Consider the following 22,298-nt stretch of genomic DNA (forward strand, 5'->3'; position numbering starts at 1 on the left):
GTGGGCGGGCAGTGCAGTTTCCTACCCATATTTATATGTGCATTTAAACAGGCTCAGAAGGATATTAAACAGAACATGAAACGCACTCAGGTAAACCCGTGACGCCCCTGCTGAGAGAATGCCAGCCTGGCATCCGCTCTGCACGGGCCTCAGCCTTGCAGGGACACGGATGCTCAGCTGCCCCGTGGCCAGTTCCAGTGCCTCCAACGTGGGAAAGGAGGCAGCACGGCAGGGCTTCGGCGTGCAGTCAACTGTGCAATGGCCTCTCAGAGCCTCTGGGCCCCTACCACTGGGTCCAGAGCCTGGGCAGACCACAGCGTCCACTAGCACGTGCTGACCAGGAACCTACCTGCACAACCCGAGGATGTGGAGCATCCGGGCCCAGGGAGCCGCCAAGAACTGAGCGTCACTCTCCTTCCTCCCTCAGGCCTTTGCCATGGGCCCCATGTCAGCACAGGACACAGAGGGGTGGGGAACACGGTCCCCGCCCACAGGGAGCTCCCAGGCTGCAGGGATGCAGGCGGCAGGTAGAAAACTGCCTTCGGTAGCCAGCAACGGTGGGGGGCGGGAGACAGGCAGCCCTCTGAGCACAGACGAGGCAGGGCCTGACAGTGATTCCTGGGCCGGCTCAGGACAGGCTGTGCAGTGACTGGGCGCTCTCACCAGGGCCGAGTGGGGCACCAGTCAGTAGACAGGGTGGCCCGGGGAGCAGCAGGGGCAGACAGAGGCCCGATGTCCTCTTTATGTCTGGGTTCCCGACTGCCCGTGCCTAGCAGGGGCCTGGCGCGCTGCTCAAACCTCCACAGGGAGGACAGGGCTGGACGCTCCTGGAGGGCAGGGGCTGGTCTGACCTCTGCAGCCCTGGGCGGGTCAAGCAGCGAGCGAGCTAGTGCTGGATGCACGGCTGTCTTGATGGGCATGTCCTGCCCTGAGCACAGACAAAGCCAGGTGCGAGGGCCACCGGCTCACCCCTCGGAAGGGAGTTCCTTGAGGAGGAGGCCTGACTCCTGATCGCCTCTTCACCCTCGGCTGACGCTCAGGCTTCAGCCGGCAGCCAGCACTCAGCAGAGCCTTGCTCAGTGTGCACCCAGGCCCCGACTCTGCTGCTGGCTCGGGAAACTGGCCCAGAGAGGGTGAGGCCCTGCCCTCTCGGGGCCCGTTTCCTCATCTGTGATAAATAACGATAGTAAGAGCCCACATTTACTGAGACTTCCTTTTCAGTATCTTTTTAACTCTGTGAAGTAGGGACTTGGACTATCCCCATTGGACAGACCAGGCACAGAGAGGTTAAGTGACTTGCTCAAGGTCACACAGATGACAGGTGCTGGAGCTGGGATTCCGGCCTAGGCTGTGGGGCCCTGGAACCTGTGCTCCTAGTCGTGCCATAACACAGAGATGACAGGTCCCCTCTGTGCCAAAGGGCCCTCGGGGATGAACTTTGACAGGTACAGCCCCTTAAACACCCTTGCCAGCCTGTCCTGCTGCCTACAGCTGTGGGGACGACGTGACACTTCCTCTCACTCTGGGGCCTTCCAACACCACCGCAGATTGGACCACTGCGGGCACCTGGTGAGGCTTCAGAGCTCGGCCATGCAGGACAGCTTCCTGCGTTGGGGAGAGGGCACACATGTCTCAAACCCACTACCATCGGCAACAGTGGTGGCCCAGGATCAGTGCCAAAGAGAGAGCAATCCTCCACCAGGCCGGCCAGGAGACCATTCTCATTACTGTCTCTGCTGTTCAGACGACCACACTGGAGCCGCTAGGTCCCTCCCTCCAGAGTGGTTTTCTCAGCTCATATCATAAGGTAACTCCTAGGATCCTTATTTAGCATTTCATCCCCTTCCTGGATGCAAAGCTTCACAGGGATCATGCCTGCTTTTGACCACATGGGGATCCTGGGGACCAGCCAGCACCTGGCACATGAATGAACGGAAGAGTGACCTGCCATCGCACAGCTCGTCAGAGCTTTTGGAGCTCCTTCGTCTCCCTATATCAGTTTTGCTCAGACTGAAAGAAAGGATTCGTCACTGGAAGGAAAGGGAAAAGTTCATCCAGGAGTCAACACCTTCTTGGAGCATAGATATGACATAAGTCTTTTTAAAAAAAGAGCAGGCACGGGAGAGGGAGGGAGCTCGAACGTGCTAGCTCCTTGGTGGCCGTCTACTCTGGGACCCGGGAGGCCCCCTGGGAGCATGACTACAATGGGGAGGCGGAGGCTGGGAGTGGCCTGGCCCAGCTTCCCCCAGGCTGTGGGGTGGAAGAGGGACTTAACGGCTTGCTGGACCAGAGGCTGAGTGGGAAGTGAGTGTGGGCTGTGATGGAGCCAGAACCAGCTCAAAGAAGTGCTGAGCAGAGACAGACAGGCCACAGCTCTCAACAGCTGTGGGTCCCCTCCCACCCAGAGCTGGGAGAGAGGAACAGCCTGTGTCCCCAAATCAAGCATGCGTTCTAAAGGCCTAAAGAAGCTGTCTATGTGAGTTGCCACTCCTAGGGCGGGCACTGCACTTGACCCCTTCAAAGCATTTCCCCTAATGGAGCCCTCACTTGCCTGGGAGGGATTGCTGGTCCCAATTTATAGACAAGGGGACCCAGAGAGGCAGGAGTAACTGCAGAGGCCATGTGACCAGTGGAGGTGAGAATGGCTGAGAACCTAAAACCCGCAACCCCAGCCTGGCCAGATCCACACGCCTCCGGCCAGGGTTTGTGTCATCGCCTGGGAGGTGGGGCCGCTCAAGAAGGGCTGAGCCCCGTGGCCTTGTTTCTCGGCCGGGAGCCTGGAGCAGACCCTGCTCACGTGTCTGGTCCCCTCTAATCAAACCCAGCTCAGGGGAGGCTCCAAGGGGCTGACAGGCATTAGGAAGAGTCAGGTGACATGAGGAATCTGATCTGGGGAACAGAGGCCACTTAGGTACAAAACAAGCTGGGTCTCAGCACCTTGAACATGCTCTTTTGAGCTCTAACAGTCGTCACTGAAGGTAACACACAATCATGATGAGCAACTGTCCTGACAACCAACAGAGGCTCAGGAGGGAGCAGTCACCCAGTCACCCAGGCCCGTCCCCACCCACAGGCACTACCGAGCGGCTGGCCAACGTCCTGCGCACTTGTCCTGTCCTCTTGGGACCTTCCACAGAGCCTTCGGGAGCCCTGGAAATGCTGCCGCTTGTCCTTCAGCGGGTATCCAAGAAGTTGTCTCCTGTTTTTTAGATTGATTCATTGCCCAGATTTAAAAATTAGGAGACTGACACAAAAGTCCTAAGGAGAAAAGGGACTCTTCTTTAACCAATATGTCAGTTAATGTAGATTGGGGTTAGTCCCCCAAATCTGTATTCTGGTTACATCTAGATTCCTGGCTTCACCTATAAATCCAGATCTGGCCACCCAGGCCTTTGGGTGGGGTGAGGCACGTAGACTCCAGGCTCCACTGCACGATTAATTTGAGGCCCAGCCCCTGAAGCATCTGGTTTCCCTAGAAGTCCCCCGCCCTTCCCCTCCAGCATCATTTCCCTGCCTCTGCTTACCCAGCTTCCCATGGCTGCTCCCTGCACGAAATCCAAACTCCCACCCACATTCCACCAGCCTCATGGTCTGGCCCCTGCCAAGCTCCCCTCATCCTGGGATCACTGTGCCCACCATCCCGCCCTTCATTCTGCGTTTCCCGGGAGTCTGGTCCATTCCCACCTCGGGGCCTTTACACACACCCCACCTGGCCTCACAGTTGCTCTCCCTTCTCGTTCCATTTCAGCTCACACGTGGCTTCCTCAAAGAGGCCTTCAGCGCCTGCCTATTTCTGTCTGTTCCTCCCCCTGGTTTCTTTCCTTACCGGCCTCATCATGTCACAGCTAGCGACCTGGGCTGGAATCCTGACTGCCGTGTCCCTAAGGTATGACCTCGGGCAGGTCCCCTAACTTGACTGGGCAGGGTCCTCACCTGTTGCAGGGTCATAACACCCCGGCCTCGCCAGGCTGCTGTGAGGGCCCAGCTCAGAGTAAGCGTGTGGCCTCGCAGCAGCCACTGTCGCTGTCCCCCCATCATCATGCCCCCTCCGCCGGCCGACGCTGAGGTTTGCTTTGTAACGTCCTTAGAACAACCCATGCTCACAGGCCAAACCAGGACCTGGTTCCAAACCGGCCACTGTCTTGCATCATGCTCTTTCCCCCTTCCCGTTCACCCTCTTTTCGACGGGGGTGCACAGCTTCACCTGGAGCCCTGCTCGCGGGAAAGCTGCTCTTCAAAGGAACAGGGCACACACAGCCCGGCTGACAGGGGCTCTGGCCGTCCCGGCGTCGGGGACGTTACAGCTCGCTCAGAGCAGCCGCCGTCCGGTAAACCCCTCTCCCCGATGAGAGCAGGACTCCTGTCCCACCCCCAACACTCACACTCTTCCTCATAAATCTGCTTTTTATAAAACTCAGTGTGGAGCCAGGGTCCTCGCTTTGGGCAGCTCGACTCCACAGCCCCACAGCTGGGAGGTCTTCTACAGTGCCGTGGACGTCTGGACAACGCACCCGGGGCAGGTGCCCAGGGACCTCGGAGCTCGGCCTTTCCGTCCTTCTGGGGAGCCGGCAGGGATGGGGGTTATCGGGCTGTCTTGTCTTTGAGGAAACCGCCTAAACAAACACTAAGAATTCTAAGGAGTCCCGTAGACTAGTTCTGCTTAATTACCCTGGGATTTGTACTTCTTAAATGTTTTTTGCTTTTCTATCTCAGGAACTGTTTTCAAATAAGGATCATGCCCAGGGCGCCCAAGTCTCACCTCACAGCCTCTGTTAGCTTTGGCGCACGCCAGCACCTTACTCCCAGGGTCTGGTCCTATCCTCCAAAGGCCCTGCTGGGTCAACACCACGGCCCCGTTTTGCAGATAAGGGAGTTGAGGCTCGGAGCCGCAGAGCCGCCTGAGGAAGGGCTCCGAGCTAGGGAGTGGCGGAGCTGGATTCACACCCTGTCGGACCCGGAGCCCAGTGCCCACCCTTTTTATTCGCTGCCTCTCAGTGTGAACCACGCCACAGACCAGAGATGAGGAGGCCCTACAGGGCCCCTCCAGCACCTCCTCCTTGTCTAGGGTCAGCGAACGGCGAGGGGCTGAGGCTGGAACCATGGGGCTGCCTGGTCCTCCTTCCGCATCTACTCTCTTGAAGGCACAGCACAGCCAGGCCGCAGGAGGGCACAGCCGCTCTGCTGCAGCGCACAGCCCGCCTGGAGATTCTGGGCCTTGCCATTATCTTAACCAGGATGTGCCTCCACGCCTTCCAGAATGCTGCTCCCTCTGCCTGGAAGCCATGTGGGTCCTGGCTTCTGGCCAGCTGTCCCATTTCACAGCCCTGCTGCTTTGGGCCCAAACTGACGACCACTGCCCTGACACCGAGGGCCTTCATTTGCTGGGCTCAGCTGGAGGCCAGGCTCTGTCCCAGCCTGGGGCTGTCCCCAGGCTCCCCAGGCACTCCAGTTGGCTGGAGTCTTCCTCCTCTGACCCTCTGCACTGCCCCGAGCTGGCCTGCCATCCCACCCGGCCTAGCAGCCGGCTCCTGACCCCAAAGGCCCTCTGCTGGCTGGTGACCCAGTGAACACGCAAGAGACTGAGAAACGAGCCCTCGGCCCGGTCAGACCTCGAGCCCCGCTCAGGGAAAGGGGACCGTCGGGAATGGGGCCCCACTCTTCCTAGCCACATCCAGCCCCCAGCCCAGAACGGAAAATAGCTTCTCCGGACACATCTGCCCAACTGCGGCCCCATCTCGTCCCCACATAAGAAAGAACACCAGAAACACCGACAGCCCTGCTGTAGGGGCAGAGGGCGGGGGCTGGGAGGTGTCCCTGCAGAACCGACACCAGAAGCACACAACAGCCATTCAGGCCAGCACCAGAGTTCCCTGCCTTGACCCTGAGGCCCCCAGGATCAAGATGCGGAGAGGGGGTTCCCAGAGGCCACCTGTTTCCACAGGGGAGGGGGCGTGACTGGGCAGCGCGAGCCAGTACTCACCATTGGAGCGGTGGATGCAGGTGTGCTGGTTGTCGCTGAGGAAAAAGCCGCTGTGGCACTGACACTCGTAGCTGCCCATGGCATTGACACAGATCTGCTGGCAGCCGCCGTTGTTGTCCTGACACTCGTCCACATCTGTGAGAAAAGGAAGAGAAGGGGACAAGAGAGATCACACCTGGAGCTACAAGTGAGGCGTGGTCACCTGGAAGGACACGGATGCCATCAGTTCTCCTGGCTGCAGAGCGATACCACAGAGGTACCGCTCGGTGGTACCCCACGGTGGTACCCTCCAGCAGTACTTCATGGCGTTACTGCACAGAGGTAGACACTTACAAAGGCTGCGATGCTAGCGGGCCCTGGCTTTCCTGTGTGGCCAGCACTCCTCTAAGCGTCTTACCTGCATTAACACCTTTAATTTTCACAGAAACCCTGTACATCAGATCTAGGTCTGGGTCTATTTTACAGATGAGTAAACTGAGGCACAGAGAGGCCAAGTTACTTATCCAAGGTCCCACAGAGGCAGGAATCAAGCCTGGTGGTCCGCCTCCCAAACCTGGGCTCTCACTGATGTCACCTAACCCTCCCTCTCCAGAAAGACCTGCAACTAACACCATCTACCCCCGGCTCGAAGAGCCTCGCGAACCAAATCCCACCGTCCCCTTTCTTCAGTCACACCTCAGATTTGCAACCAGCAGTACAGACCTTGCAGCAAGGGAGAGGCTGGAGGCCAGGGCAGCCTGCTTTCTGCCTCGAAAACTGATTTCAAAAGCCCCGAGGAGGGGAGGTTTTTAAAAGGCCCTGACCTCTGGCTGCCAAGACTGCTACGGAAAGCTGCCGAGCGGTCTTTCCCACTCTCCGGGAGAGACAGACCTCAGGGCCGACACTCATTTTTGACCAGAGGCTGCTGGCACAAAGGGTGCTATTGGCTGAAAGGAGTCTTTATGAAGTTCTGGTCTTGAACAGAACAGCATGTTTCAATTACCCAAGTCATAACCCCCTACACTGTCAGCTTGTTTAATGAAAGAACGGCTTCTTAAACCTTAATGTGCCGTGTCTGTATTGTCATTTTAACAGGCAAATATATGAAACCACAAAGGCAACGTGAGCTACTGGCTGCTTTGAGCCAATCCCACGACCCCCGACACACGGGCGTGCACACACACACACTCACTAGCTTTGGCACTGAACTTTTTAAACAGTTCTTTTTTTTTTTTTGCGGTACGCGGGCCTCTCACCGTTGTGGCCTCTCCCGCCGCAGAGCACAGGCTCCGGGCGCGCAGGCTCAGCGGCCATGGCTCACGGGCCCAGTCGCTCCGCGGCATGTGGGATCCTCCCGGACCGGGGCACGAACCCACGTCCCCCGCATCGGCAGGCGGACTCTCAACCACTGCGCCACCAGGGAAGCCCCCTAAACAGTTCTTTTTAACACAGCCATCTTTTAGTACTGGCACCAAAAGGATGTGAAAAGGTACAGACTCAGGCAGACTGACCTGCACTGAACCCGGGGAGGACTCAGTGCTGGCGCTATGTCAGCTGGGTCCTACTTCGGCTCAGGGACAACAGACCACTTCCCCACCCATGAGGCCACACTGCTGCCTTTGAGGCTGACGGCGAGGCAGGTCATTACTCTTCCGCAAGCTCAAATGTCAGCCCTGTGGCAGCCAGGACGGAGGGAGAGCTCTGAACTATAAAAGCCACCAACAATTAGAGCTAAAACGGTAAAGGTGGCTCTTGCTGAGAGGAGACTGACAGGGGGTTCCGGGGGAAGCTGGGAAGGATAGAGAGGGATTTTTCGGAAGACCTTTCTACACTCAACGAGTCTTACTGATGGTTCCCTAAAGGCCCAGTGCCAGGGTCACCTTTGCTGGGGGCACCTCCCCTCCACAGCCCAGCGGTGTCTGCCTCTGGGGGTCTGCCCCCGCCTGCACCAGACCATGAACAGCTCTGAGCCAGGCACTGTGTCCTGTTCATCCTGTTAATAACACAAAGCTAACCTTCCTGGAGTGCTCGTCGTGTGTCAGGCACAGGGCCTCACTCCACCCACACGCTCAGTCCTTGCGGCAACACTGAGTGATAGGCTGCGTTACCGGCTCCATTTTACAGATGAAGACACTGAGGCACCGAGAGCTGAGGTAACCTGGGCAAAGCCACAGAGCTGCTTGGAGCAAAGGCAGGACTCAAACCTGCTGTCCAGCTCCTGAGCATGCGCCTTTGGAGCCCCTGCTAAGCTGGCCACACCAGCAAGTGCGTTCAGACTAAGGTGATGAAGGACTGGCTGCTCTTGAAACGAACTCAAGCTGGGTGTCACCCTGAAAGTATCTGCAGACACGAAGCTGGGGCCAGCCTGCATGAGTAACTAAGGAGAGTCCCAGCATACCGGCTCAGCCCCATTTCTGTCCCAATAGCACCCGCCAGAGGCTCCGATGCCCACGTGCCGGCACACACATAACGATAAGATTTGAACACGGGGAGCCGCTCCTGGGACGCAGTGCAGACTGAGTCACGCTCTTTGAGGTTCTTCCCATGGCTCTCAGATTCTTTGCTCTGTACCTCGGCTTCCCCAGCCCTCGCAAAGGTTCAACTGGTAAAACAAGCAACAGATACAGGCCCTCAAACACTGAATTCATAACGTGGAAACACTACTTCCACCCCATCATCAGTGAACTCCCCGTTTCCCCCCGTCTGGCCTGGCCCACCCTGTCACCCCACTGGAAGCTAGGAACCAAAGGGCACTGACGTCACACACCTACAAAGCCTCAGTGAGCTGGCAGGGTGGCTGGGCCTTGCCACTGTTAACACCAGCGGGGAACAATGACTCCAACGCTGACGAATAATTTGAAACAAATGAGAAGCCATGTAAACATTCTCCCCCGCCCCACCCCACCCCACACCCTCGCTCCCAAATGATAAAGCCCTAAGATTAAGCAGGAGGGAAGAGGGGGCTGCCCGCTCTGCACCCTTTTTCCACTGTGGCCCAAACACAGGCCTCCCCCAAGTTGGGCAGGAAATCAGTCTCAGAATTCTTTTGGGTAGCCTGCAGTCATCACCACCTTCTCTAGAGACTGGCTGAGGACTGGCCTCATACCCCTCACACCCCTGTGTCCCCAGCCCTCCAAATGGGACCCACGGTGAGGTCTGAATGGTACCAACGGAAGCAGTTGGGTCCTTGAGATGCCTGCCCACCAGCCTAGGACAGACTGGGTTCCCCTGGAGGCCCCGAGCAGGCCCGGCAGGCACTGTGGCAAACAATTAGCTCCTTGGCCCTCCTGACTGGGGCAAGCCCGGCGCACACTGCTCCTTGGTCCCCACGGACTTGGCACATTCTGTTATACGAGGTGCCCCGTGGCAAGGAGACAGCCTACATCTGGGAGTCGGGCAACCTGAGTTCCGCCCCCGGCCTCTTGGCCCGTGGAGGGTGCCCAGGCCTCGTCCACAGGAAGGACCCAGACTGTGTCCTCCAGGAAGCCCTCCTGGAGTGCTTGGGATACGCGCGGTCCTCTTCCTTCTCTCCTGGGGAACTGACTGCTCCATGCTCTGCTGGGCCCCTATGTGGGAGCCCCCCACCTCCTACATGAGTATTCACGTTGACTGGTGGGGCTGGCAGTCTCGTCATCATAAATAATAGCCCTCACTGCTGGCCAGGGCCCGGCTGGGGAGCTCAGGCACTGTCTTCATACATCTGCACAACAGCTCCACTCAGGCGGCATTATTCTTATCAAGCCGATTCTCACATGAGAAGCTGAGAGGGGAAGAGACTTGCCCAGTGCTCTAGAACTGGTGGAGGGGGATAGGAAGCCCGGGGAGACTGGATCCAAAGCCCTTACTCTACTCTTCCATGACGTGGCTTCTCTGAGTGAGGATCCTTCGAGCCCAATTGTAGAGGCGAGTGTAAGCTCCCTGGGCATCTGTTCTTACAATCGTCCCCCGGCCCACGTGCTCACGTCTCTTAGACCCAGGGCAAGAGCTCCCTCCTCTCCAAAGTCTTCCTGGTGCCGGGCAGAATTTGCTGACCCCTGGCTCCCAGACCAAGCAGACCCTTGTTCACAACCTTCTTCCTCTGCCCCGGACCTCGGGCTTGGCCATCCTGTCTCTGCTCTGGGCTGCTGTCAGCCCAGAGTCTCCTGCACATCCCTGCACCCAGCAGAGGGTCGGGCTGAGCGGGTGCTCAGGAGTGAGCAGGACAGACTGAAGGGCACACGTGTGCTGCACACATCAGTGACAGGGAGCTCTACCATACAGGGCCAGTCCCCTGGAGCAGGGCGCCGTTGCGGCTCCTTCTGGGCAGGCCGAGGGGCTCATTCACGGCTCTCCATAGCCTGCCCACTTCTCTGCCCGCCCCACCGACACCCGCTGTTCTCTGAAACCCCCCCGTCAATCACACATGCCTTCACACGCACATGTGCCCCTCTCCCTGGGACGCCCTCTCCCTCCTGGTCCAGACAGAAGTTCTTCTCGCCTTTGAAATCCACTGGAAGCACATTTGCTCATTCCCTCTGCAGACACTGAGTACCTGCTATGTGCTCCACTCCCCGAAGTGGATACCACTGGTTAAGCCCCTGCTCAGCGAGCCGCCGGCGGCGTGTGGGACCCAAGCGTGGAGGCGGAGGCTTTGTGGAGGAAGTGATGGGAGCCGAGGCTGGAGAACAAGAAGTGAGAGATGCGGAAGCAAAGTCTCGTGGAAGGTGCAGAGCGGGGCACAGGTGGGGAAGGGCCGCAGCTACTTGGGCAGGAGAGGAGTTCCGGAAGCTTTGTGGCCTGCACATCCCTCCTCAAGAAGATTCCCCCAGGGCTCTCGCAAAGCCAGCCCTGTCTGGGTCCTCCTGGCCCCCTCCCACCAGTCCTGCTGGCAGAGGGGACAGTCCCTGGGGAAGACAACAAGCCAGGGTGTCACCAACCACCAAGGCCTCGGGTGGAGGCTGAGCCTGTTTCTGATCCACGATCCACGCTCCCTGAGTGAGCTCTGGGTGGGACGGGACGGGGGAGCGCTCCACCTCTGAATCCTGCTGGCAGCTCGTGGTCCTTCGTCATTATTTATGACCACAGCTGAACGTTCCCAAAAGGCAGGGAGCTCCTCGGCACAGGGACTTGGCTACAAAGCAGAGAGGAGGCCCCGTGGGTTCTGGGGCAGACTCTAGGAGGCTCCTCTCGGGAAACCCTTTGAACGGGCAGCAGAAGAGATGGACAGAGTGTGGAGAAAGGACCCCAAAGGCTCCAGCGCTGTGAGGGTCTGGCACAGAGCTCATCGTGGGCTGCCTGGTCCAGCCAGGTCACCCTCTAGGAAGGTCCCGGCCTGCAGCCTCTCCGGGAGAACGTTCTCCCTCCCACGTCTCCCACAGACCTGCCTTCAGCTGCGTCCGGGACTGCTGGAGCCCCCGCCCTTCTGGGTCGGGGTGCTGGTGGCAGGCCAGGGTGCTGGCAGGGGGAGGAAGCTGAATGGCAGCCAGTCGCTGCCTTGGGGGCCCCAGCTGGTGGCGCTGGGGACACCCTCTGCAACAGATCGTCCCATGTGGTCTGGGGTGAAGACATATGGCCTGGGCTCCTGGGAGGCAGCTCCCCAGCCCGAGGCCCCACGCTGGGTGCACAGTGAGGACACGGAAGGTAGGAGGGAGGGAGGGAGGGGGACAAGGGCGCCCAGGAGGGCCAAAGAGGGGCCTCGCTCTGGCTCTGCCCGCCCCCCTCCCAGCCACCCTGGCCCGAGAAGCCCCCTCCCTCCGGAGGCTTGCCCCACACCCAAGCAGTCACCAAGCCTGGTGACTCTCCCTCTCCGCCTTGCCCGTCTGTCCTGCCTCTACTCCCAGGGCACAGCCTTGCCTTGGGCCTCAGCCTCTCCCTACAGGCGTCCACACGCTCCTGGATCGCCCGGCCTCTCGTCTCTCCCTCGCAATCCCAGGGCCCACTGTGACGACTCTAGTCGGAACAAGACACAGCACCCTGGCACCAAAGGTCAAGTCCAAACAAGGGGTCTGGGGTCAGGTGCCCCCGCCTCACTCTGCCCTGCACGAGCATAGGTCCGGGCACCGGGGTCGGGAGAGACGGACCCCAGCTGTGGTTTCTGCCCACTTCTGTTCAGTGCCCACCACTCACGGGGGGGAAGGCCGCCTCCACTCCCGCCAGCTGCTGAAGGGTCCTATCTGGGATGGGCCCGTGTGTGGGACGGACGCGGCTGTTTTCCAGCAAGAAGGCATCCCAGAGCCGGCACCGACAGGCCACGGGTCAGCCTGCTTCTGAAAGGCCTCTGCAGGCAGGCCTGTGGTTTGCCCAGGAGGTCTGCTTCTTGGCCCAAGGTGCCGGTGTTTGTTTTTATTAATAGCTGACTGTCTGTCCTATTTTGGACGCAGAATCCAGGTTCGCAGCTATTCATAATAACTAAAAATTACGTCTGGATACAGCTTTGGTTGCTTTGTGCTTCCCACGAACGCCTCACAATTTGAAACAGAGACTCTATGTTCTGCCTGAACCCCACCCATGTTCTCCTGGCTGCCAAGAGCCTACTGTGTGTCAGGCCCTGTGCCCGGCCCCAGCACCCCAACTCCCAGCACGGGTCCAGGAACAGAGGCAGAGGCACTGGCCCATCTCAGAAACCAAACTCAACCTCCAACCCTGAGAACGCCCTCCTGGTCCCCGAGGGCTGAGGCCCCAGCCCTCCCCCTTCTGAGGCTCCTTTCAGAAGGGAGGCTTAGGCAGAAAGTCCTCTTGGCTATCGAGCGGCTCTTGCAAAATTGCATTTGATGGGTTAAGTGTAAATAAATGAGAACCAGATGGATTAGATTTCGGGTAAAATACACATGGGTCTTAGAGCTTTGGGGCCTGGGTTCTCCCAGATCCAGGACACTCCCCGAGCTGTCAGAGGTGCTGGCACGGCAGGCAGGAGGTGTGACTTGAGTCTCCTGGGACCTGCTTACCTCCTGGTCCGGGCATCAGCTGGGGCCTTCTCTGGGGCTCCTGGCCCCCCAGCAGGTCGGCTGTGTGTGGGAGACACAGGGTCTCCCGTCGTAGCCCTGCTCTGACGCCGAGCCCCTTGGGCTGGGCCTGAGTCCCAGCTCAGCGCTGGGAGATGAGGCACATGACTGGTGGGGTCAGCTTTCCAGACCAGCAAGCCCACTGCTCACACCCAGACCCAAGGAGCCAGCCCAGGGCGGGCCAGAGCTCTGTTGAGGCTGCTGTGCTGGCCTTCGGGGTCTGGTCACTGCATCCCTCATCTGGGCCTCACCTTCAATCCCAGCTGCTGCCTGTGGTCTCCCAGTGATGGCTGAGCAGCAATGAACATCTAAGGACCAGGAGTCTGCTGCCTAACTCCAGCTGACGGCCGCTCCACCTTATAAAAACCTACATGGTGTCCCCCTGTGACCACTACCTACGGGTCCTGGCTCTTGGCCCCCAGGTCACACCAGCTGGGGTACAAGATTCAGTAAGTTACCTGCTGTGTGGCCTTCGGCACAGTGCTTAACCATTCTGGGCCCTGGTTTCCTTCTCTATAAAACAGGGATAACAGTAACTGGAGTTGTTTTGGGAATTAAGAAAATAACAGAGGTAAAGCACTTAGCACAGAGTCTGGGGCACGCAGGCCACCGACACGTGTTAACAACTGTTGAACAAAGCCAGCACAAGCACTCCAGGGGTCACAGGTGGGAACACCCTCTGGGGGATGGCAAAGTCCCCGCCAAGTTGGAAAACCGACAACAAAGCGCATCCGAAGGGAGCGCTCGGTCTTTTTTTTTTTTTTGAATTGAATTGAATCGATTTATTTATACGGCAGGTCAGTCTTGCCTCGGCCTTCCAGCCTCCCAGCAGAGCAGCCTCAGCTCCCGGAGTTTCTCCCTCCTGACGTAGGTTCTGGCCTGCACACCGCCGGAGTCGCCCTTCTTGGGGAAACACACCTGCCAGCTGCTTAACGGTGGAGAGATGGCTATTCAAATCTTCTGCCCACTTTTAAACTGGGTTGTTTGCCTTTTCACTGTTGAGTTGTAAGAGTTCTACATAAGATATATAATTCTCGATACTAGACCCTTGTGGGATCACTTTTTCTGATTTCATGCACAATCCCTCCTTTAAAGGAGCCTTGGGTGGCCCCAGGCCCCAGGAGATCAGTGCACCTATGGGGGCCACATCCATAAGGCCTGGGCTCCTCTTGGGCTCCGTTCCTGGAAGATGTCACCCCGTCCCACGGCTTTTCCAGCCACTTAACGTGCCAACACTGCCCAAACCTCTAGGCCTGCCTGCTCCACCATCCTCCAGACTCAGAGATCAGCGCCTGTACTTGGTTGTCCAACAGGCAGGACGAACCGAACACGGCCCATGGCGAACTCCTAACTCCACTTCCCACAACAGAAAACAGAGCAGCACAAAGCACAGCCCGGTCCCACCCTCAGCCTTCTGCATCTCAGCAAATGGCAGCCCAACCCACAGCTGCTTCAGCCAAAACACCTGCTAGTCACCGGGTACGTCCACGCACAGGTGTCTGCTTTGTGATTGTTTCTCTGTCTCCCCGGAGAATACAGAGTCTTTGAGAACAGGGACATCTTGAGTGTGGCTGTGCCTCAGGGTTTTAAACAGCGCACGGGGCACATGATCCATGTTTGCGGACCGAGTGACTGACTGAGAACTGGTTGGGAGAGGCAGCTCTGGCCCCGAGGCCCTGGCTGCAGGCTTGTCCCATCAGGGATGGGCTGTGTGGCCCTGGAGGGGCTGCCCAGTGAGGCAGCTCTAGATGAGTGACGGGACTGAGTGCCGGCTGGTGGGTCCTCGGGGTGTAGAGTGAGGGCTGGTGGGAGAAGAGCTGTGCTCATATGCCTGCCTGCCTCAGCCTCGCCCAGCAGTGAGCCCCATCGTGGCGGTGGGCACAGCCCCGCCTGTAGGCAGCTCGTGGCGGGATCAGGATGGAGCGGGAACAGGTGCCCTCAAACACTGCCAGCCCGTGAGCTTTGGGGCTCAGTGAACGAACGGAGCCACGTGGGGCTCCTGGTAAGTCAGCACAGCCCAAAGTGTCTTCCTGCTTTGTGGGTGCTTTCACCAGTATGAGGACCAAAGTCTTCGGCAGAAGAAAAGCCATTCTGACCGGGTAGTGCTTCAGGAGCGGGTGGAGGGGGCGGGGGTTTGAAGACAGTGGAATGCCCTGCTGAATGACACTTCATTGCCCTTTGTCTATGGCAAGACCAGCTCCTCCTCTAATCTCTCTAGCATGGGCAGGAGACGAGGCTGCAGGAGACGGAAGGGAACCCCCGTTCCCGGAGCCCCTGCTCTGTGCAGGCACTCTCATTACAGTGTCCCATTCGGCCTCAGCCCGGGGCAGTAGCAGCAGTGTTATAACCAGGAGCGCCAAGCAGTGAGCGGCCTGCCCTCGGTCACCAGCGTGTGGGTGACGGAGCCAGCATGGGAACTGGACGCTTTTGTCCGCCCGCCCTCGGGCCTCTGACAGCACGGCTGTAAACACGATCCGGGTTGGACATCTATGGGAGGCACTGGAGTTTTTAAAAATTTCTTTTGATGGGGATAAGAATGCAGGACTGGAAAGAGGGAAGGGGACAAAAGCCAGCCAACCAACCAAGCCCTGGAACCAAAGCAAGACGCTCTAAGAAAAGAAGGGGAAATGCTCTGACAGGATTCTTAGAGAACATCCTCAGAAATGAAACAGGCCCAGCTGGCTGTGATGACCTCCACGGGCCTGTGGATGGGGCAGGCAGAGGGTACGTCTTTCCCATTGCCTTGGGAAAAATGCCACAGAATCAAGATGGGCCCAGGAGCTCCCCATGCCGCCCCGATGGACACAGGTCCTCTGGCTGGTCCATCACGCCTGACTCTGGCCAGGTCAAATGCCTTGCTTCCAGCACAAATTTCTCACCACTGGTTCTGCCTGGAATTCTGAATACCTTCAAGCATCACATCTTCCCAATGAAACTCAGCATTTCCTTCCACCTTCCAAAGCTGCTGAATAAAACATCCGGGCCTTTCCACTTATCAGGCTACTGTGGGTGCTTCCTGGAGGCCCGTTCCCGTCCTCCTTCCCGCCAGTGGCCTCCACTAGTGGCTCTGGGAGCTCTCTGTAAGTGGCAGGGCTCAGCCTGCCATGGCTCCTTCACTTGGCTGTCTGCGAGCCGGCCTGTTCCTTCCCACGCTCAGCAGTCCCTCATTGCCAGGCACTGGGTGGGTCATGCAGCCACAGCAAGACTGCGAAATGATTTTATGCCAATAGAGTTGACACGTTCAAGAAAGTAGCAGGCAGAGGGGCTGGAAGAGGGCAGAGGTGGAGGCTGATGTGGGCACCAGGGAGCTTCGTGGAAAAGGCAGCACCGGGCTTGGCTGAAGCCCCGGAAGGACTGTGTGCCTCCCCATGGCTAGCCCCACCCTACCCCGCCCCTTTCCAGCCCAGGTTGTGGCATGACCTTTCCATAGCATTCCTGCCCTCGAGAACTTAGCATGGGTCCCTATCACTTGTCCAATAAGACTTTTATTATTCCAAAATTTGAATTAACAAGGAATTTTGAAAAACAGCGGAAAACAAAAGATCAACAAATTTACACTCTAGCTACAACCCCAATCATGAACATGTTGTATTTCGGCCTTTTTTCACATCCTGAGTTTCTGCTAGCGCTAACAAATCACTCTGTACGTGACCGTCCCACCCTTCTTCACTGAAAGCTGAGTTAGTGCCCTTGTCATGCTGGGGCTCAGTCCTGGCCGCCCTTCTCACCTGCCGCTGTCCAGGTCGTAAGGGACCCCCCTCCCACCTCGGTGCGCTGTCTCTCTTCCACCCCATTAGTAAACTCCCCTGTGAGGGACATGTCTGGGTAGCCGTAGCCCTTTTTATTTTAGGGATTTTTCCTCCAGATGGATTCCCAGAAGCGGTGTTCCGGGGCAAAGGCCACAAGCTTTTTTGCGGCTCATCACTCCCCATCAGACCCCTGTGACTCTGCACACGGTTTGCTGACTTCCCCGCCCTACAGTGTATCTGCAGTCATCTCATCTGAAGTCCTCTTTCTAATGCCCACGTCTTCCCCGAGAGAACGGGGATTAGCCCCGTGTGTCTGTCCATTCATTCACTCACTCAACAAGGCAGGGGATAGGCAGTGGGCACGAGGCCAAGGCCTGCCCTCAGGGAGCCGCCCAACCAGGGGGAGAGAAGTGGTAAGACCGGGTAAGACCAGGGATCGGGAACCAAGCTGAGAGGCAGGGGAGCCTCTCCCTAAACTGCACGAGGACCAGCGCAGGGAGAGGTGTGTCTGGGCATGGGATGCCTGCCGTGTGTGTGTGTGTGTGTGTGTGTGTGTGTGTGTGCGCGCGCGCACGCCTGCACGGGTTTGGTGAAGCTGGAGTAGCATGTAGGGCCCTGGTGGCTGTCGAAGGAGGGGCTAGGAACCAGGCTTGCATCTGACGTGCCCAAGATGCAGCCAAAGGTGATTCCCTGCCACTCCTACATCTGCAGGTTTAAATCTCCAGATCTCAGGCTCAGAGAGCAATCGGCACGCGTGGCTCTGCTGACAGGCCACCATCTCCCACACCACTGTCCACGCCTGAGCCCACTCTCCTACCTGACCGAGCCTTTTCGCCTCTAGGCTTTGCGTCTGCTGTTCCCTGCTGCCCTCACCCCACCTCCGCCCCCACCTGGTGACCTTTCACTTATTGCTGGCAGGGTGAGATGGCCCCCATCCCTCCCCCCCTCCCCCCAGTACTTGGTGCAGTGTTCATTACACCAAGGATGCCACTCTGGGAGTCCTTCTGCACAGAGCCTAGAACTCCCTGAGAGTGCCAGGCACATCTAAATCATCTCTGGACCCCCTGACCTGGCAGATACAGGCACTCAGGGGGTCAGCTGCTGACCCAGAGGTTGCAAGTCATTTCTCCCAACCAGACGGCCACAGCAGCAGCTCTCACTCAGCACCCACAGGCCGCCAGGCCCTCCACATCCTGGACTCTGACTCCAGTCCCACACCCCCGCCACGTGATTACACACCAAGGGGCAAAAAAGTCTTCTGGGGCGGGGGGAAGCGGCGTACAAACATCAATGCACAATCATAACCATATACAGTCAGCTCTACACACAGATGGTATCGGACAAGAACATGAGGACACGAAAGCTGTTGACCTGTTGCGGTGGCGAGCTATTGGGCGGATTATTTTCTGTCTTTTCTATCGATTTCTCTGAGTGTTTCTGTGTGATTATTACACTTGTGGAAGATGGATAAGTAAACAGACCTTTTCAACTCTGCGTGACGAGCACCGTGACTCTGGTCGGTTCAAGGGCGGGGGGGTGGGACCCAGTCAGGCTGCCAGGAAGGCCGGGGAAGAGGTGCAGAAGGATGGACTAGAGCACTCGGGACAGGCAAGGGAAGACGTTCTCCAGGTGGGAGGAAGCAAGAGCGCAGGGGGACAGGCTTCGTATTCACAGGGAGAGAAGGCAAGGCTGGAGTGGCGGGCGGAACCCAGAGCCCGAGAAGCCAGCTGCCAGGCTGAGGACCCCAGACTCCTCCAATGGCAAGAGGGGCCCCAGGAGGATCCCACTCAGAGAGACCTCCACCAAGGCTCATCCAGATGACTTCACTGGCATCTGACCCCTTGGCGGCCAGCACGTAAGCCAGGGCAGGGCAAGTCGGCCTGTGGGATCCTCTCCCACCTTTAAGGTAACACCTGAGGGGTTACTAAAGACCCCAGACCGGGCTTCTCTGGTGGCGCAGTGGTTGAGAGTCCGCCTGCCGATGCAGGGGACATGGGTTCGTGCCCCGGTCCGGGAAGATCCCACATGCCGCGGAGTGGCTGGGCCCGTGAGCCACGGCCGCTGAGCCTGCGCGTCCGGAGCCTGTGCTCCGCAACGGGAGAGGCCACAACAGTGAGAGGCCCGCGTACCGCAAAAAAAAACCCCCCAAAAACCAAACCAAAACAAAGACCCCAGACCAAGCAGCTGGGAGGCTGGCACCATGGCTACCTACTTCCTACAAACAAGGAGTGCCAGCCGGGTGCCAGCCCTCACTGCCGGCTCGTCTATTTCCAGCTGCATGTGGCTGGGATGAGGCAGATCCAGGGAGGGGGCTGGAGCAGGCGAGGCGTGGGGGTGGCGAATGGCCACTATAAACAGCCTGTCGGCGCTGGGAAAGGATGGTCGCTACGGCATCTGTGCAGAGGCAGCCAGGCCCAGCAAACGTTCAGGGTGACCCCACCACCAGCCAGGGCACAGACTGCTCCAAAGTAAGCAAGGTTACTGGCAGAGGAAGAACCGTACTGGACACGCTGGGACACACTTATTCGTTGACAATGCCCCTTTTTAGGCACACGGTTCAGTTCTGGTTTGGGGCATATGTTTTGGTGGTGAAGTATTTTTAAAGAGCCTTCACAAGACACTTATTTTCTGTTTATTTCTCTGAGTTCTGACCCGGCCCTTGGCATATGAACTGCAAACAAAGATGAAGGAACGTGTCTGCTCGCCTGGCCTGTCCTCTGCAACTGGGTGTTTTTCTTTGCTGTTTATGGACTTGGCATTCTCTGCCCTGGGACAGAGCAGGACTTCTTCCCCAGGTCACCAAACTGAGACCTATTCAAAGGTGGGGCTGCCACAGGGCGACTGACGGCAGATTTCAACACAGTCCTACCAGTGGGAAGGGCCGTATTGTGATGTGGTCTCTGACCTGAACATGCAACCAAAGGGAGAGCAGGAAGGGGAGGCTCCTGACGCCCGCTGGGTGCCTCCCTGCCGCCACACGGACCACCTTGCTTGATGCCTACAGCTCCCTCCCAGGAACATCATCACTCCTCTTTTTGGGGTAAGAACAGTGAAGTGCTGGCCCCGAAGCACGGCTAGGAAGGGAGCTGGGAGCCAAGGCTGTTGCGTCTGCTTCCAAGTCCCTGCTCTCCCCTCATCTACAGCAGAGGCTAGAAGGAGCTGGGCCTGGACGTGAGGACAGGGACAGGGGAGTCCTAAGCTCAGCCAGCCACGGGGGGCTGCAGTCACGCGGGCTGCTAAGAGCCCCCCACCGCCCGCCCCTGCTACTGCCACGCAGATCTCAGAAGTTTTGAGAGCGCTGAAGCTCTGCCCCCGTGCTGGGCTTGTGCACGCCCCACTGTCAAACCGCGCTCTCCTGGAGAGTCAGAATCCAACCTTCTGCCCACTTCACCGGCCAACCGCCCATCCCTCCATCACACCAAGCAGCCTGCACTGGGCCCAGGAACGCAGGGCTAAGTCACTCTGGAGCAGGGCTCTCCGGGACCTCCCGGGGCAGGAGAGACCCACCCCTGGTGTCCTGGGACAAGCCAGGAGCTCAGTGCTGAGGCAGAGGGCAGCCTGAGGGGGCTGTAGGCCCCCAGGGGAAGGGTAGGCAACTCAGGGAAAGCTTTCTTGAGGGGCTGATGCCCGAGCTGAGTTGTGACAGGTAGGCGTCAGCCAACGAAAGCATTAATGAAGAGCACGGGGAAGGGTGATTCGGGCAGAAGGAAGAGCAGGTGTAAGGATACGCCAGAGCAGGAAACCGGGGTACCATTTAGGGAAATGCAAGCTGTCTGCCATGCTGGAGATTACAGTTCTGAGAAAGAAGGAGACAGGGACTGCAGCTGGTAGGGGCGAGGAGCTTGGCCATTGTCCCTGAGGACACTCCAGGCCACCAAGTCATCGAATCACAAGATGTTGGAGGGAGGAGGGCTCTGACACAGCAGCCAGGCCAAACAGGGGTTCCAAACACTGCTCCTGGCCCCAGGGGCCTCGCGGAGGTGCGGAGGGGCTCCATGGAGAGCAGGGCTCTCATCCCTGCCAGTCCTGCCTCCCATTTCAGCTAGAGTAATGTGACCACCGTATGATTCTGTTTGAAACAAATGGAAACAAAACCCCATGAAATCTCAAAACCATTGGTCAAATCCCATCCCTTATTTCACAGATGATGGGGAAACTGAGGCACAGAGAGGTAGGGAGTTTCCCAAGGTCCCCAGCAAGTCCATGGCCCGAAGAGCCTGATTCCTGGCCCACTGGCCTCTTCCCCCAGCACTCGCCTGCCCCTTCTGTAAGAAGCATCCCGCTGCTCTGCCCCACCCCTTCCCCCTGGCCCCCCGGTCCTGAGCTGGCTGCAGGCATGAGGCTGGAGGAGGCCACTCCACCCCCCAAAACAAAACCTGGGTCTCAATCCATCCACCTCCCTCCCTGCTCCGCGATCTCCCTGGCTCTGTCGTGACTTGGGGAAAGAAGGAAGCCCATTTATAAAGATGCATACTGTTGTCCCGTGTGTTTCTCTTCTTCAAGCCAAAGAATTTCCATCAGATTAACAGTTGTAAAAAGCTGGGAGGAGAAGCAAGTCTGAATCCAACTTGTCCTCGGACAGCAAATCCCTCCAACCAAGCGTGTTTAGACCACCTGAATGTGGGCCAGACTAGGGAAAAGCAGGGACGGGAGGGCGTAAATAGAACAGGAAGAAACCTCTCCAGTTTACCTTGAAAAACACTGGTGTTTATGGAGTAAGTATATAACTGTCTGAAGCTGTTTAGTTTTACATGAAAATGTTCAGCACTTTTTTTTTTTCCCAGCAAGAAATGCATTTGAGCTGTTGAAGTATAAAGACAAATAAACAGAGGCAACTCGAGCCTTCGTTAGGGGTTCAAGGGAGCAACACATTGTCTCCAGCTGTCCTCCAGGATGAGAGAGGGCGCCTTCAAAAGGGCTGGAGCGCGGCCCTTTCATCCTGCCAGGGACCAGCCCGGCGGCAGGGAGAGCTGTGACCGCTGCGCCGACGCGGAGCATCTGGGCCTCTGCGGTGCTTCCCTCCCACGTGTGCAGCCCGGCCCCTGGGCCCTGCTGCCGCCTCCCAGGCTCCTCTCCTCCTCTTCTCCCTCTGCCTGGTGCCCTGTGGTGTCACCTGCACATCTGATCCTACCAGACAGGGATCATGTTCATTTTGTAGAAAACAAAACTGAGACTGAGAAAGAGGGGGCAAGGGTCCAAGGTCACAAAATGAGTATGTGGCAGAGCTGGGATTGGAAGCCCTGATGCCACGTGACCCATGCCGATGGATGAGCACAGGAACCAGTGCAGGAGGAAGGAGAGGTTTCTGAGCCGGGAGGGTGGTGAGCACCGTGTGGAACACAAGGAACAGTCCCCAACAGTCCCCTGAGCTTCACCCCCAGCTCGGGGACGAGGCTCGTCCCCCTGCCTCTTCGCCAGCTCAGAAAGGACATCCATCTTCTTTAAAAAGTATTCTGACTTTGCACACCAGGAATGAGTGATACTTAGGTAATTCACATCTGCTGAGCCCTCGTCGTGTGCCAGGCATGTACCTTGCAAAGCTTATCTCATCTGGTCTCTGCGTCACCCCCGTCAAATAAGCACTGCTGCTAGCCACGCCGTACAGACGAG

General features: G+C 58.0%; 1 protein-coding gene across 1 annotated transcript in view; it reads right to left on the reverse strand.

Moving 5' to 3' along the window:
• SCUBE1 (signal peptide, CUB domain and EGF like domain containing 1) overlaps positions 1-22,298 on the reverse strand; it is a 195,611-nt gene that overhangs the window by 77,990 nt on the left and 95,323 nt on the right. The window contains exon 12 of the mRNA XM_089921601.1: positions 5,981-6,115. Coding sequence (XP_089777727.1) covers positions 5,981-6,115 — 135 coding nt within the window. The remainder of the gene's footprint in view (positions 1-5,980; positions 6,116-22,298) is intronic.

Source organism: Delphinapterus leucas, chromosome 11 (genome assembly GCF_059928025.1).
Source record: "Delphinapterus leucas isolate spDelLeu-1000000601 "Yukka" chromosome 11, BTC_Dleu_Yukka2, whole genome shotgun sequence".
NCBI lineage: Eukaryota > Metazoa > Chordata > Mammalia > Artiodactyla > Monodontidae > Delphinapterus > Delphinapterus leucas.